A 17,503-nucleotide genomic window follows, 5' to 3' on the forward strand; every position below is an offset into this window, starting at 1 on the left:
GTGATCTTTGCTCTCCAGATGACCACGGAATTGGCAATCGGCCGTGATTTCGAAACCCAGTATTCCGATACTAGTCGAGGTTTTAAGTGAAGTGTTGCCGAAGAGCGATGACACGACAAATGGGGTTCTTTTTTAGTGATAAACGTGCAAACTTGTGGGGGTTAAATTGGACAAGGTTCAATTTACCCCACTCAGCGACCTTCTCGAAAGAGGACTCTATGGAAGAAACATGTTTCTCCCGGCACTGGTCGACGATTTACCGAGAGAGACCTGCATGGCCCGTGCATACAGCATCACCAGTGCTATCGTCTGCATATTCAAATTCAAATATTTTAATTCCATCACTTATTGAAAGTCAAAAAACTACCACCCATTCCAAAATGAATGCCTCAGGCCTGAGAAGAATGGGCGCAACAAACTCGGCGGGCCTTTTTTTCATCAAAAATAAAATAACATTAATAACAATAGCATTTACAAAGTAACATTGTACAATTAAACTTATTATTTAATAGCCTGAGGGCGGTCGCAGCATTCCCAATATGTGGTATCATTAAGAAAGTCATTTATGTTACAGTAACCTTTACTACACAAACGTTTTTTAACAATTCTTTTGAATAACGTAATACTTTTGTTTTGAATATTTTCTGGGATCCTGTTGTAAAAGCATTCATCGCCCCACAAAAGACTTGCTAACTCGACTTAGCCGAGTAGTAGGCATTATAAGCTTATGTCTGTTCCTGGTGTTAACATTATTGATATGACAGTTTCTCGCAAATTCACTTATGTGCCTATGAACATACATTACATTATCAAGAATATATTGAGAAGCAACAGTCAAGATGTTAATTTCTTTGAATTTTGCTCTCAATGATTCCTTAGGGCCTAGGCTATAAATAGCGCGAATAGCAATGTATATGGACGTGTCCAACATATCATTGACATGCAGAAGAAACAGTGTGGGATATAGCACACAGCCATAGCGCACTCCAGCGTTCACGGGCTTCGGGTTCGAGCAATAACCATCGACAACGACTTGTATTCTGCGCCCAGTGAGGTTGCTGGAGATCCACTTGCATAAGCTCTAGAGAAGCCCTAAATCTTTTATTTTTTTCCTATTTTCTTTACTTGCCGAGTTTTTCATCTTGTACGAAGTTGTACTCACTTATGGGTTTTTTTGAGTTTCTTAAAAGTACAACAATAGTACACTTAGCACAATTTATTATCTTGAAAGTTTCAAATAAGTATTGTGTTTCATTTAATAATAAACCTAACCCCTATTAGAGTTAGGTTAGACCTCATCGATCCCCGATTAGCTTTAATTTACGTCGACCCTTGGAAAACAGATTACGACCACATGAGTAAATAAAAAGTACCTAGTTACTCATGCGTTGAGGGTTCGATATCGACCACTTTGGGAATGTAAAATCCCTGTTGTAAACTTATTGCAAATACAATTATTTAACGCTTTATAACATCTCCCTGTCTGTCTCTTGCTCTACTTTATCTAGAATACTGTAAATAACGTTAAGCCTACTGCAGTAAAGATTATTTGAAGTTATAAATCATTAACGTCAAACATGCGTCTTTTTAAGTCGGTTAGGAGTATTTTTTTAATTTTAGTGAATCTGAAGTACACTAATAATTTGTCTGAATATGTGTAGACCTTCAAAATTTTGCAATGCAACAATTAACGTAAACGCATTGCAACTTGATTACAGACAGTTAGAAATTCTGCCACAGATCGCACTCTTACTGTAAGTCGTTGAGGAATTCCATTCATCATCATATTCGACTACGACAATAACTTGACCACAACGACGTTACGGTAGGTGATTCAAATATCCGGATAGCATAAAAAAGACTCGGCCGAGCATCGTTAATTTGCTGCTAAGAATTGAAGAGTACCTTTACGTTGTCATGGATCACATAATCAGAACGTAATCAAACTCTCATCATACTACGTTTGCAGTAAGTATATCCTTTCCAATAAAAAACGAATCATCGATCCATTTGTCGCGCACATGCTTATAGCAAATTTAACACTTTTATGGTTTTCTCACGTATACCTTTGTCAGATCTGTACCAAATTGTAATGGAACCACACGGGAAGCACCAGCATTCAATAAAAAAAGAATTATCAATATCGTTCAAAAGTTCTGAGGTAACAAACATAAAAAATATCGACGAATTCAGAACCTCCTCCTTTTTGGAAGTCAGTTAAAAATAATTGCCAATTAACATCAGTTTAGGTAAAAAAAATGCTTACCGATAAAATATAATATTTTGATTGTTATATATGCAGGTTGCTGTAGTTTCTGCAGTTAGACATACTAAAATACGACTTACTGTTTCAGCTGATTCCTGCCTCCGAATTTCACCTTCGCAAAATACGCAACAAGTTAGGATATCATTCCCACTATCTGGATGTGTGGCGGTCCTCCCCAGTGCGGTTTTCAAGCTCTCTTCCACGTTCTACAAAGCTGTGGAATGAGATTTCTTGTGCGGTGTTACCAGGACGATACGACATGGGTACCTTCAAAAAAAGCGTGAACAATTTCTTCAAAGGCCGGCAACGCTCCTGTGATTCCTCTGATGTTGCAAGAGAATGTGGGCGGCAGTGATCACTTATTTTATTCTTATCGCCCCGGAAACACCGCACAAGGAAGCTCATTCCACAGCCTGGTTGTACGTGAAATAAAGTTCCATGAAAACAGCACTGTGAGTTATTATAGAGACGGGACGTCACGCTGACTAAAATAGCATTGCTTGCGGTGGCGTCGTGTGCCGGGTCGTCTCCTTCCCTCAAAGGAAAGAATTTCGTGAATTTAGTGTACACGCTACCTTTGAAGGTATTCTTATCTTTGCTCATGAAGAGTTCTGTTTTTTTAAGCCGATTTTTAATATCCGATCATACATAATGTATGATAAAGTAGGTATTATTAAGTACCTAGTATTAGTTAATGGTTCATGTTATTTCCAAAAACTCTACGTTCTTCGTATTAATTAGTAAATTATCCATAGTTCAACAGCACTGTTAATTACCAGTTAACGCACCACGCTTTACAAACAGGCCGTGAAGTACAAATTGCGCAACACGGCTTCACTTTGATTCTAATACTCAAAGTTGAGAATAAATGGATCGGTTCGGCGTTATTGATGTTCTAAAATATAAATAAGTTATCATTTTGTTCAGTAGCAATACACGACGGTTATTTTTTAAAGTGATTACCCTCACTTTCGGGAATTAATTATACAAATTAAATATAACAATAAAATTTATGAACGATGCGGAACTCGCAACGGCGACCTCTCGCCGTGCGAGCGCTCTTCCACTGAGCTAACTGTTCGAGTGACGTATCGTTGATAAATCTTGTGTGTATTGTTCAACTCTCAGGTTGTGGCTTCATCTACAGGATCTACTTTACAATTGATAACCTGCTCAACCCCAATATTTGCATATTAGGAAATTGACTTAAGATGTCGCCGTTCAAATTTAAACAATTTGTTATAGTTTAACCCCTCGCTTATGGGATAAATTACACTAATTAAATTTGAAAACAAAATTAATGAACGAATGCGAGAGTTGAACAAGACATACAAGATTTATTAACGGGACGTCACTCGAATGGTTGGCTCAGTGGAAGAGCGCTCGTACGGAGCGGGAGAGGTCGCGGGTTCGAGTCCCGCATCGTTCAGAAATACTTTCGTTCAATATTCTTTATTTGGTTAGAACTTAATAGAATTATTCGAGATATTTCGGAAATCCATTACTATGTAATCATTATTGTCAACTCCGCCAAAATTCTCAAAATCACATGTGTTTCGCCTTTACACGAGACATCTTCAAGAACTGTCGACCCGTCAAACGCTGGCACGAGAGCTCTCTCGTTCCAGTAGTACTGCCTGTCCTCTCGCCAGCTCTCTGAATGTATAGGCACTTCAATCTGACCCGGAGTCTTACTGTTTCTTACAAAGAATTAAGAAGAATATAAAGTCTTACATTTTGGTGTCTTTTTATAATACCTTGTAGATTATTTGACCTTTTCATGTATGTCATGTGTATCACAGTGTAGCAATAGTAATACTTTAGAACTAACCTTTATTTTGAGCAATTCACGAACACTAACACAAAGTTTCATACAAGTCGCGAGTGCAAGACGTAGCTTGTCACGCACACTAAACCCTTACAAGTCCTAACTTGGCGTGTATTAAAACTATTAATTATGAATAAAATAATCTACATGTTTATAGTACTGATCATCACTTACATTTTATACGTCCAATTCAACAGTCAGCGTAGACCAATAGTTCCTTATAGTAAGTAATGTGTAGTCTATCCTAATTCTGTAAGATAAGCTTTATCGGTGTTCATATACGGTGCATTTTCGCTTGTTATGGTATAGATATAACATAGTGGTAACTAAGTGCGATGGATGAGTTATTTATATCTGCCCCACACGCGGCACTGGAGATCATCGAGGAGACGTGTCGTTTTACGTAGATACTGTTGGTTTCTTTCATCCTGGACCTCGCTGCTCGCGTCATGTGCTTGATTTACTTCTTCATATCGTATATCAAATCAAAACAAAATCCATTTAAGTCAAAATATTACACTTATTTCTGTCAAAATTATATTTTAATTACATTTGACTGTTTGTCGAGAGATGGCAATAACTCATTGGCACTGTTTTATATATTATTACAAAATATTTGTACGATTAATGTAGTGATGCAACAAAAACAAAATAAATAAATCATAAAAAAAAACTCAAAAGTAGATGCAGCAATCTAGGTATCTAAACATTCGACTTTGTCTCCCGAGGACAGTAAATAGGCAAATGTAAAAATGGCACATGTTTGTATTAGATATTTAAGAATACTTTCCTTTTTCTCAAGCCGTGAACTGAAGCTAGAACGCAATTCTAGCTAAACTTATTGACTGAGGGAAACGGGAAGCTCATATAGTCTGTGGACACATTTTTGGCATAAATAAAACAACTACTTTTGCTTGCGTAAAAACTTGATTAGGGAACTCAGTTCAAGGGACCTTGCCAGTGAAAAATACCTCTTGACAGACATGATAGCCTACGGAAGTGATACCAGAATCCTTTTTTCTACTAATTCCTACTTAATGTTAATGGTTTAAGCGATTGGCAGTTGTTAAATTATCAAGCTGATAACAAGACACTAATATACGTTCAATAACCTTATTAAAAGCTAAATATAACAATTGTAACACAGACTTAGTTGTTTTATACATTTCCATAGACTGTTTTGGACATAAAAATATCATCTTTATTACACCTATTAAAATGTATAAATAGATACATAGACTGTGATGTTACGAGTAGAACAGAAAAACATCACGTATTGCTTTTGATATCACTATCTAAAAATATATTTACCCACCTATTATTTTTAAATAGTCACTTTTATATGTGTATATTTCAGAATGCGGGTAAGTTATACCTGATATGAACCTTATAGGTGTAGACTCAGAGTTTAAATTAGTCTACCTTTTGTAAATTAATCCGTACCGTAAAAACTTTATCGGATACGGCATTTCCTACCATTTTAACTATACGTAAGTCCCCTTGACCTTCGGACCATAAAGAATGCACTGTAATATTTACTAGATACCGAAATTAAGAAGTACGTACCTACCTGTAATGTTTCATTACTTTTAATTTCAAGTAAATTGACATACCTTGAACTGCTTGAATAACATAAACACAGGTACATACAGGTGAAAGATTTCAAATTTTAAGAATCTTCGCTTTCCGGTAAATTGAGATTATCTGGGGCGGTAACGGAATCTAAACAGTAGTTACGAGTGCGTAAGGCGCACTGGCGGCCAAACTGTGACCTTAAAGCTTGACTTGGCCCACATTTACAAGTCCGAGCTCTTCCTAGTTCATAAGTTAGGTACTGACTTGAGCATTCACTTGAAGCATAGCGCCGTTTTTATATTTATCGAAGTGAACAATGAAGACAGCCAAAACATCGCTACGAACATTTTCTAGATAAATCTAGCGAATGCTAGAGTAAATCATGTTTTCTTCACAAAGATAGCATTCATCTTGTGGGTATTTAAGTTATGGGCTATGATATCGAAATAAAAATAACGATAGCAGATGGTGGCAAAATTATCGGCGGATCTATGACAAGTGACAACTGACAAGCTGTCATTTCGCTACAATGCTCAAAACAAGTAGGTACCTAGTTATTATACAAATTACAAATGTACTCTGTGATACAAGAAAATGCCTGTAAATGCTCAAAAGTCAAAACTCTCAGCACCCTGGTGCAAACTAACAGCAGTTCACTACTATGAGAACTAGAATCATAAATTACAATTGCAAATTTACACAGATAGGTACTAACTACTTCACATTAGTTTTCGCCGTTGTAACTAGCAATAACAAAACAAGGCCATCATGCTTATTACTCAAGTTGTTATTTAAACTAGACATATGACTTTAATAATATGGTTCAAGTGTAATATATTAACAAATTATTCCAAAAAAAAATGTTATACGCTTACGACCCCTCCACACTTAGCCTCCACAGATGTTACTAATATGAAATGCATCTATGTAATTTTTACTTCTATATTCATAAAGCAGTAAATTTTTTCCCTGATTGGTCATACTCACCTACAAAATAGCTTCAGTGTACCTAAAGATTTCCCTTTAAAAACCCTAGTGCTCCTGACATCCATAACCTAACATTCTGTGCCTATGATTTTTCATTAGTCTTTCAAGTTTCAATACTATATGTGATGCAGGGGAGTATACAAGTATCAAAATCCTTCTTCTTGATCAAACTTTCTGAGAATTACAACAGCAAGATGTAAAGTAGTCATGTTTATTTTATGTAAGTCAATTCCATCTACCACTTATATTCAAATGAGTCAATATTATAGTGTTGGTTCAATGAAGATTGCACACCTAGTTATGGTCCACCAGTCACAACCAATTACCACAACTTGTTACACTGATGAAAATATTCCATTACATAAAATTAATGAATGTTCATAAATCACTACTTTTCCAATCCTACAAAGGAAATTCTCTAATGCAATGATTGATATACTCATTTATAAATTTGAAGAACATAGTATATGTTACTCCCCTTTGAATTGTGAGCTCAAAGTAAAGAGATTTTAACCACAATGTTCTATATGGGCCCCTCAGGTTGGCCCAAAGAGGTAACTGTCTAATTTAAGATAGGCTTGGTGGTTTTGTCCATATATATCTTCCCCTCTCAAAAAACTAGCCTTACTTTTACTCTATATTTTTTTGACATTATTGTAAAAAAAACATAGATGTCAGTTGTCATTTATACAACTTGCCATGTTTCCCTAAGCTAAGTAGAATCACTTATAATGCAATTCACTATATGAAACTATGCTTGGACCAAAATTAAATTCATTAAGGTAATAAATCATTATATTACAAACAAGAAAATCCATAGATATTTAATTTTAAATAATAAAAATATTTAATTAGTAATAATAAGTGAAAATTACTATATCATTAGATTAAGAACTGATATGTTTTTGAATTATTTTATATTGTTATAATTTCATGAATTGTGTCATCTAGTAATTACCCAATTAACTAATATAACTAATTGACTACCTGTATAGCCGAGTGGTTAGTGATCCTACCTACTAAGCTAGATGTCCAGGGTTCGAATCCCGGTAGGTGCAAGCATATATATGATGAATATGGATGTTTGTTTCCGAGTCATGGATGTTTAAATGTATTTATGTATGTTTATATGAATTTATGTATGTTTAAATAAGTATATTGTATTAAATATATCATTGTCTTGTAACCCATAACACAGGCTATATTATATGCTTAACTTGGGGCAAGATAATTTGTGTAAAAAGTGTGTCAATATTATATTATAATAACATCATTAAATTCATGTCTGTTAGTTTTTTTAAATATACTTTCTAGTCCCAGGGATGTAAGCAAATACTTAAAAATAATTACACAACAGAGGGACAGAAACAGAACTATCATCCATGGGATATGATCTTACCTGTTGTCAAATTATTAAAAATAATGATTTTTATTCCAGATGAAGAAAATTTTGAGATATTGAACTGTCCATATTTACAGAACAACAAAAGAATCTCAAGATTTACAGAAAATAATCAACATATAAACATCAGGAAGGAGTTCTTATAGATATTATATCTCGAAATAATTTTTGTTTGAAAACCTAGTCAGGTAATATTGATTTAGACGTTACCTACATCGGGTGATATATGTTCCTTTCAGCTCGTGCTATTTTTACATTTACCTATATCATGAGACTGTTTTTTTCATGGTGCTTAATCAATAATCTCATTTCCTTTAACAGAAAGAACTTTGTCACAGTTCATTAACATTCAAGTTAGATTATATTATAATATATATTATGTTACTAGCTTGTATCTTTTTCTGATACCTTATCATAATATATCAAGTTGGTTGTCATTCAATGTTATTGATAGGAATATTTTTTAAATTGTCTATCATTTATTAAATTTTTTGAAGTATAGACTGTTATAAATTAAATTAACCGCAATCATTTTGATTTATTCTACAAGATGAATGCAGTGAACTAATAATTATAACACCAAATTCATAATAATATATTTAACATCTTATATTACGAAGAACACAACAGTGTATTATATGCTTCTATACTTTCCATCTTTATTTATTTGGCTGAGGAGGAAATAAGTTAGCCTATACATAATATGGGTCGCCTGATGGTATGTGATCTCTTGTAAGACCAGAGAATAATTTTAGTGTTACAGACCTTATAAAGTATTGAATAAAATATAATAAATGAATTTTCAAACTGAAAGCAAAATAGTATGTGGCGAGAAATGAGAATCAAACCTAAGTTGTCTATGGTCCTATTGCACCACTCAAATATATTAAGTTTGTTTAAGAACAAGTAACAATATGAGACATTAATAAATTAATATTAAAATACATTGGTTTACTTACACTTTGAGCAATAAAGATTTGAGCAACAAAATCTGACAAAGCACATAAAAAAAACTGGGAATTTTTATTTCTATAATATTTTTGTTTAGAAATTCTGACTGGTACTAAAGTTAGGTATGTTATTTGGATTGAGAGATATATTTTCCAAATATGTATAATAAATTATAAATAGTCTATAAATGGGCACTGTGTTTCTCACAAGAATCATATCAATTGTTGAATATCAAGCTCCAGTTGTGGCTTCTGGTGGTCTTGAATTAAAATACCTTGTTTCACAAAAGGACTGTATTACGTAATTAATATATATAAGATGTTATGACGAATTAAATATAGTGTTGGTAGTGTAGAAAACATTAATTAGTATTTAATAAGTAAAATAAGTGGCACTTTAGGTTACCTGGTTTATCCATGAATAAAACATCACATGTTTATCTCCCACTTAAAACTTTTATTATAGATATTTTGTTATATGTATTATCACAAATCCTGGTAGACTTTTAAAACACAATCACGCATTTGACAATTCTTTAGTTTGTATTTCCATTACTGATTTTCATATAAACATAATTTACTAAAAACACAAATTGCAATGACTTAGGTGTAAACACTTACTCATTCACTTCACTCTACTCACAATCATTTATAAGATTATTGCATATTTGGATGGCCTTTAAACTCTCTACAACCGTCCATGCCCTTCCTTCATAATCTCATAGAAATATGTATATATACAAAGTCGACTAATATTAATTTAAAATACATTATTCTTTATTATTGTTGTTGCTGCTTTTAAATGACAACTGCAGCACTTGACTCAATAAAAAATTATTTTAGACCATCAATTTCACTGAAACTCTTTAATTTTCATTGGATTATGATTTTTGCGGGAGTTCTACCAGTACTAAAGTATGAAAATATAAGATAAAGCACCTCGATTGGACAATGGTATGTATCAAAGATATTAACAAGATGATATGACGCGCACCGCGATCTGCCGCCCGCGCCGCTCCAGGCTGCAGCAGGCTGACGGGCGCCCGGCGGCCCTCGGGCCTCCAGCTGACGAGAGCACACATCCACCTCGCCCTTGCAGTCTTACGAGAAATAAATGCCACATTACGCACTAATTATTAAAGCACTGTACAACAACAATAAGGTTTCTTTTCCTTTTCAGGGCTAACGTTCATTTCACGCACTATTTCCGCAAACATTTCGTTGACATTTGTACGGCTTTTCGCCGAAGCCTCTACGAAAGGGCAGCCCCACATTTGAGCGAGAGCCGAACCCTCGGCTTGCGAAACTTCGCGTTGATGTTCTAAATCTGCCTTGTTGCCAACTAACAATATAGGCACTCGTTCTGAACCCTTCACACGGGTAATCAATTCCTTCATGGGTTTAATATCTTGAAATGTTTGGTGATTTGTTAAAGAATATACTACTACAAAACCTTGGCCATTTTTTATATACAGGTCACGCATCGATGCGAATTGTTCTGTGCCTGCTGTATCCAATATTTCTAATACACACGGAGAATTATCTACTTCGATTTCTTTCCTGTAGAAATCTTCAATAGTGGGGTCGTACTTTTCCATAAAACATCCAGACACAAACTGCACTGTTAGAGCACTTTTACCGACCCCACCCGAACCCAGCACAACTACTTTGAATTCGCGCATTATTGTGATAAAAATTACACTATCCAGTCCTTTAGAGACGTTTTTAAAACGTATTCACACTGTGTGCTATAAAAATGTCATTGCTATGTTGGTTTATGACTCACTCGGATGTGATCACGATGAAACGTTCATGTAATGAATGATAACTAAATGATAAATAGCGACGCCATATTAGTTTTGTGAGCAGCAAAACAACCGAGACTGCATCGCGGCACTATTTTTTATTTATTCAATTTTGTTCAACGACGACACAAACACGGATGCAACATCTATTCAACTGACTCGATCTCTGCTGAAATTGGCAGCAACAGCAGGTTGGCGTTGGTCAATGGCATAAGGCATTGACTCGATGCACTCAATTGCAATGGTGTGATTGGTGGTCGGTGGATACTGAACACAGAATACTTACAGATTGGTAAACGTCAAACCACAGATACACTATATACATAGTAGTAGTATGCTATAATAGTATAGGTACATTATTATATATTATACATAATTTTACTCCAGAATACCAAAAATAAATATTACTGTGTAGGTTGACCCGTCACCTGACATGTAACACATGACTATTAATGGTGGTTTTTTCCGATAATTGTCATTACTCTTTGTTATACCAAATAGTATTAAAGCTCCATATAACGGGCGATTATTGAATAATCAAAGAACTATTTTGAGTTGAAAAAATATAATATTATGTGGGAAGGGTTCTAAATTTACTTACTCTGACCACAGAGTACTTTTACTTATACTTGAATTAAAGGGGTCGGCAAGTGTCAAAATGGCTTGTTACCTACCATCACAGAGTACTTCTAGTTACCCACATGTATGTACTTGAAAGAGAGGGCTAAACCCAAATTATTGGCAATATTGGTAAAGCGCTACCTGTATTTTGAGTTTGAAAACATTCTAGTGTAGAATCACAGAGTACAGATGGATTCAAGAATATATTAACTCTACCGAGAAGAACGCCAACTTCATCAGACCGTTAATGCTACTGGAACTAATTACTGATCTCGTAACCAAATTCCTACATACAAAAAGAACACTTCAATTTACTAATTAAAGTTGTACATTCTGGAGTCTTACAGCAATGGCCTCTAAACTCTACAATGTTTCTTCTCCAGCGGCTCCACTCCAATCTGAGCATCTGGTTTTACGGATTTCATGTTCACCTTCCTGTAGCGGTAGAATCATGCTGTAATTCATCTGAAATTAATAATCCACAATATATACTGACGTCATATTTTTGGGGGTGAAATGGAAATACTAAAAAATATATCAGGACTATGACAATAATTTTTCAAAATTATAACGGCGTCAGATTCACGTTCACAATAATTTATTAAATGATTATAATCTTAAAAGATAGAGTGCTTACTGCGTATATAAAATATAAAATTAGTAGTATTTTAGTGCATATGTTCTACGAAAATAAATATCACGAAAGCAGTAACTGCAGAATCAATATTAACCTGTGAAATGCTGCTTTAGTTGGATTGTCACTATATGTAATAACAATCTAATATAGAACACGACAACAATATTTTTTTAATTAATATCCGTTAAAAACAGAACAATAGTGAAACGATAAATAGCGTCTTATTCATCCGGAATTACAAAGATCGATCAAAAATTATGATGCACAGTTTGGTTTCCGACGGATTTACTAAAAAGTTGTGTGATTGTAGAACGTAGAACCTCGTTATATGCATAGTTTCTCGACCTGAGGAAGGCCTTTGACCTGGGTGAACTTATTAGGGAGTTTGATAATAACATAGCAGATACAGTTATATAGTATATTTGGTAAAAATAGCACATTAATAATATAAAAACACAGCTTTCAGCCTCAGCTGACACAACATATATAAATATAGTTTTTGTTTTTCTTTTGACATAGAAAAAACCAGCAGTCACTCTAAAAATCCAAACATACGTCATGATTCATACCAGCCAGTCAATGAACAATTGTACTTCTTTGCTCTAACACTCCTCCTCAATTGTTTCTATCAGACTTCCTATCAAGATTCAGACTCCTCTAATCCTTTCACTCACTCACTCACGGGCAATCCTCGATGCACTCCCATCTCACTTCTGCAAAACTCATGCTTTCCTCTAATTACTGCCTTTGTCAAAACATCAGCAACCATTTGCTGTGTCTCCCAATACCTCAGCGTGATTGCTCCATTTTCTATAGTTTACCGAATGAAGTGATAGCGCACATTAACATGTTTAGTCTGCTGATGGTGCATTGGGTTTTGTGCAATAGCCATAGCAGACTGGCTGTCTGAATGAATCACAATGGGTGGCTCCTTATCTGTGATTTCTTTTAAAAATCTTCGGAGGAATATGGCCTCTTTCGCAGCCTCGGATAAGCTTATGTATTCAGCTTATGCTGTCGATAGTGCTATACTCCTCTGTTTGGAGCTTTGCCATGAAATGGCTCCATTAGCCATCTTGAACACATTTCCTGAATATGACTTTCTGTCAACAAGATTACCTCCATGATCTGCATCAGCAAAGCCTTCAATTTCTTGACATGTGTCCTTAGAGTATACTAGTCCCATACTCTTTGATCCTTTAAGGTATCTTAGATTCCTTTTCGTTGCAACCCAGTGAATTTCTTCATAATTATTACAAAATTGACTCATGAAGTTTGTTGCGTGGGCAATGTCAGGCCTTGTAAAGACAGCAACATACATCAATGATCCTATCAGCTCTCTGTAGGGTGCATACCCTACAGAGAGCTAAAACGTTCTGCTTAGCTCTCTGTAGGGTGCATACCCTACAGAGAGCTAAAACGTTCTGCTTAGCTCGCTGCTATTAGCCGACTAAATGAAATTACGACAATTGTCTGAATTTGCCTGCAACAATTTGCGCGCGCTAGTGCGATATCTACCTCTTTATTGTATATAATATCATTGGTGAGTAGCTAATCAACTCTCAGATATGGGTAAAGAGATTGATGACGAATTATTAGAAGCATTGATGCTACAGGGGTTACCGGAGGAGTATACACCCATGAGGTTGGCGTTAGAGAATACCAACACGGAGCTAACAACTGATTTTATAAAAACGAAACTGCTGCAACTAGATGGCACCAAAGTTTGCACAATCCAAGGTGTTGCAGGCCCAAGTTCGGCACTTACTACTACTAAATATCATAAGAAGTTTGTTCAGAGGAATAAGCAAAAGAAGACGGTGAAGTGCTTTATTTGCGAAGGACCGCATAAAGCCTGTGATTGTCCACATAATCCTCGGCAGTCGAAGACCAGTCATATGGCGACGGCGACGGCACTGAGCACTGGGAATCAAGAGAAATCTCATCTCGATGAATGGATTCTAGATTCTGGAGCGTCAGCACATATGAGCTATAGAAAGGACTGGATGAGCGATTTTGTAAAGATTGACAAGAAGGTGAAAGTATGCTGTGCAAATGGTGGTAAAGTATATGGAGAAGGTTTTGGTAATGTAGAGAATGCTGCGCTTGACGTTATTGTCAAGACTGTCATGTATGTACCAGATCTTGCTTCTAACTTGTTGAGTGTGAGTTCCATTGTAAATAAGGATAAGGTTGTCGTTTTTTCTAAAAGTGGTTGTAAGATTTATAATGCAGGTGAGTGTTCAATTAAAGGTAATCCACGTGTGACAGGAGTGCTTGACAGAAGTGTCTATAAAATTAGACAATGTTTACAGGCAACTGCTCTAGCTGCTACTACAAACAATGAAATGGAGCTATGGCATAAAAGGATGGCACACCTAGGAGTACGTAACCTAACTTTATTAAGAGACAAACTGGCGATTGGGGTGAGTTTTAAAAATACTTCTAATTGTAAATTAGAATGTGTAGCCTGTCTGATGGGCAAGCAAATAAGAAAACCATTTGTATGCAACAAGGCTACAAGGGCTAGAGAGCTCTTAGAGTTGGTACACTCTGACATTTGTGGACCGATGAGTGAGAAGTCCATAGGTGGTCACAGGTACTTCATAACTTTTATCGATGACGTTCGTCTATTTTCTTAGTGTGAAAAGTGAAGCCTTTAAAAAATTAAAGCAATTTAAGAGTTTTGCGGAGACACAAACAGGGAAGAGGTTGAAAGTGTTGAGAACTGACAACGGCGGTGAATACGTCAACGCGAGAGTCGGCGCATTCCTGAAGGACCATGGAATTAAGCATGAATTAACAATTGCTTATACGCCCGAACAAAACGGAGTAGCCGAGCGTGCGAATCGCACGATAGCAGAGAAGGCAAGATCGATGCTACAGGAAGCTAGACAAAAGGATATGGAATCATTGATCCTTCTAATGATCAACTTCACAGAGCTAGAGACGTGGTATGTTTCGAGAACCAAATGTATCAGAAAACTGCTGATCCTGAAGCGAACAAGGAAAAAGCAACAATTGAACTTGATACAGAAGATCAACAGCACAACGAAATCCCTCAAGAAAATGAACCTACTCGGTCAGAACAAATAATTGAAGAGAACCTTCTGTCAAATGATAGAGATCATATTGACTCGATTACAGAAGTACCTGAAGAAGAGGATGAAGAGTGGATGTCGTTCGAAGAGAAGCCAGGAGATGAGAAAGAGACACAAACTGAACCGACAGTAGGAGAGAGGAGATACCCACTTAGAGAGCGGAGGCATGTTCAGAGGCCAGATTTTTTCATTTATCAAGCCATATCACAAAAAGATGATCCACTGACTGTGCAAGAGGCACTATCGAGGAATGATGCTGCACAGTGGAGAGATGCGATTCAGGAGGAGCTTGATGCTTTAAAGGAAAATGAGACCTGGGTTCTTGTGAAACCTGACCAAGCGAGAAATGTTGTTGACTGTAAATGGTTATTTATAGTCAAAAAGGAGGCCGGGAATAAAACTCGGTACAAGGCTCGATTGGTCGCGCGAGGGTTCAGTCAGCGAAAAGGGATTGACTATGATGAAACCTTTTCACCCGTGGTCCGGCATAGCTCTTTGAGACTTCTTATTGCGTTGGCAGCGTGCCTCGGTCTGCAGATTGACCATATGGATGTCAAAACAGCATTCTTAAACGGAAGCATAAGTGAAAAAGTCTATATGCGACAGCCACCTCACTTTGAAGAAAAGGGAAAAGAAGACTATGGGTGTTTAATAAAGAAATCTCTTTACGGTCTTAAACAAGCCCCTCGGTCTTGTAACCAAAAGCTACATTCGGAACTGAAGAGCCTACACTTTAAACGTTGCTTAAACGAATCCTGTGTATATATGAGGAAACGTGATAAAGAAATGATAATACTGGCTATCTACGTTGATGATATCCTCATTTTATACAACAATGAAAAGGAAATGAGAAAGGTTAAGGACGAACTTAAATCAAAATTTGAGATGAAGGATTTAGGTAAGGTAGAGCTCTTTCTTGGAATGAGAATAAAACAAGAGAACGGTACTATTAAAATCGATCAGGAGGAGTATATCGAGAAAATTCTTCGCAGATTTAAAATGGAGAACTGTAAACCAGTGAGTACACCAGGAGTTGCAGGGCAGCGTTTCGAAAAACCGAAAGAGTCATCTGTACCTGACGACAGCATTGTCGACTACAGTCTTCGACTGCCGAGGATTATGTGGACAATCACAGGCTTTATGCGGTCCCTCGCAAATAAAGCACTTCACCGTCTTCTTTTGCTTATTCCTCTGAACAAACTTCTTATGATATTTAGTAGTAGTAAGTGCCGAACTTGGGCCTGCAACACCCTGGATTGTGCAAACTTTGGTGCCATCTAGTTACAGCAGTTTCGTTTTTATAACATCAGTTGTTAGCTCCGTGTTGGTATTCTCTAACGCCAACCTCATGGGTGTATACTCCTCCGGTAACCCCTGTAGCATCAATGCTGCTAATAATTCGTCATCAATCTCTTTACCCATATCTGAGAGTTGATTCGCTACTCGCCAATGATATTATATATAATAAAGAGGTAGATATCGCACTAGCGCGCGCAAATTGTTGCAGACAAATTCAGACAATTGTCGTAATTTCATTTAGTCGGCTAATAGCAGCGAGCTAAGCAGAACGTTTTCGTGGCGTGACAATTATAATCTAAAATGCCAACCTGTGTGTTAAGAAAATGTAAAAACTATGATTGCAAGATATATAAGAGTGAAGGTATTTCATACCATACGAAAGTGTATAAAAGAACGTCGTATTTGTATTTTATCACCATTTTATTTCTTATTTACAAATAAATCTCGAATTATTAACGTGGTGGTTCGAGCAAGATAGAGATTATGATGTCAACTGCAGCGCGACAAGGACAAAAAGTATGTGTCATAGATTAATCAACCAGAAGTGAAATCGTAGGCAGAATACATAGCGTTCGTAACCGCTTGATTGCGGAACTTGAGTTTTCTTGTTAGTTAGTGAGCGTCTTTCTTAAGTAATATTATGATGATTATAATAACTTCTGGCTTTCAAAGTCTTATAATAAAGGTGGTATAGAATGAGATTAGTAATAGCAGGCTATTTGATATTTTATAAGTACTTAATCTTGGAATGTTTGTAACGTATCAGGAGGTCTACTCGCAACTCGACAACGACACATTTGGAACACATTTGTCTGCTGCGAGTTGATGGAGGTAGAATATTTTATGACAATTTAGGAAATGATGTAAAAAGGCGTTGTTGCAGTGAATGTAATACGAAATTTAATATTTTTTAATAATCAAGTGCGTATAGCTGAACTATTTATTTATTTATTAATGACCAACAGCGTACACAACAATTATTTTTACAATCTTAATCTAGGTTTTAAGGATTACATAAATTTTAAATTATAA

General features: G+C 35.9%; 1 protein-coding gene across 1 annotated transcript; it reads right to left on the reverse strand.

Annotated features, from left to right (window-relative positions):
• Positions 1-9,444: 9,444 nt before the first annotated feature.
• On the reverse strand, positions 9,445-11,066 carry LOC126966357 (ras-related protein Rap-2c). The gene has a single exon (XM_050810357.1). It carries the CDS (start codon positions 10,688-10,690, stop codon positions 10,145-10,147), a length of 546 nt encoding a protein of 181 aa, XP_050666314.1. The 5' UTR covers positions 10,691-11,066; the 3' UTR covers positions 9,445-10,144.
• Between the last annotated feature and the right edge of the window lie 6,437 nt (positions 11,067-17,503).

This window comes from Leptidea sinapis, chromosome 10 (assembly GCF_905404315.1).
Source record: "Leptidea sinapis chromosome 10, ilLepSina1.1, whole genome shotgun sequence".
In the NCBI taxonomy this organism is placed as follows: Eukaryota; Metazoa; Arthropoda; class Insecta; order Lepidoptera; family Pieridae; genus Leptidea; species Leptidea sinapis.

Coding starts and splice junctions, on each gene's coding strand:
- LOC126966357 (XM_050810357.1), bottom strand. CDS start 10,690: ATGCGCGAATTCAAAGTAGTTGTGCTGGGTTCGGGTGGGGTCGGTAAA.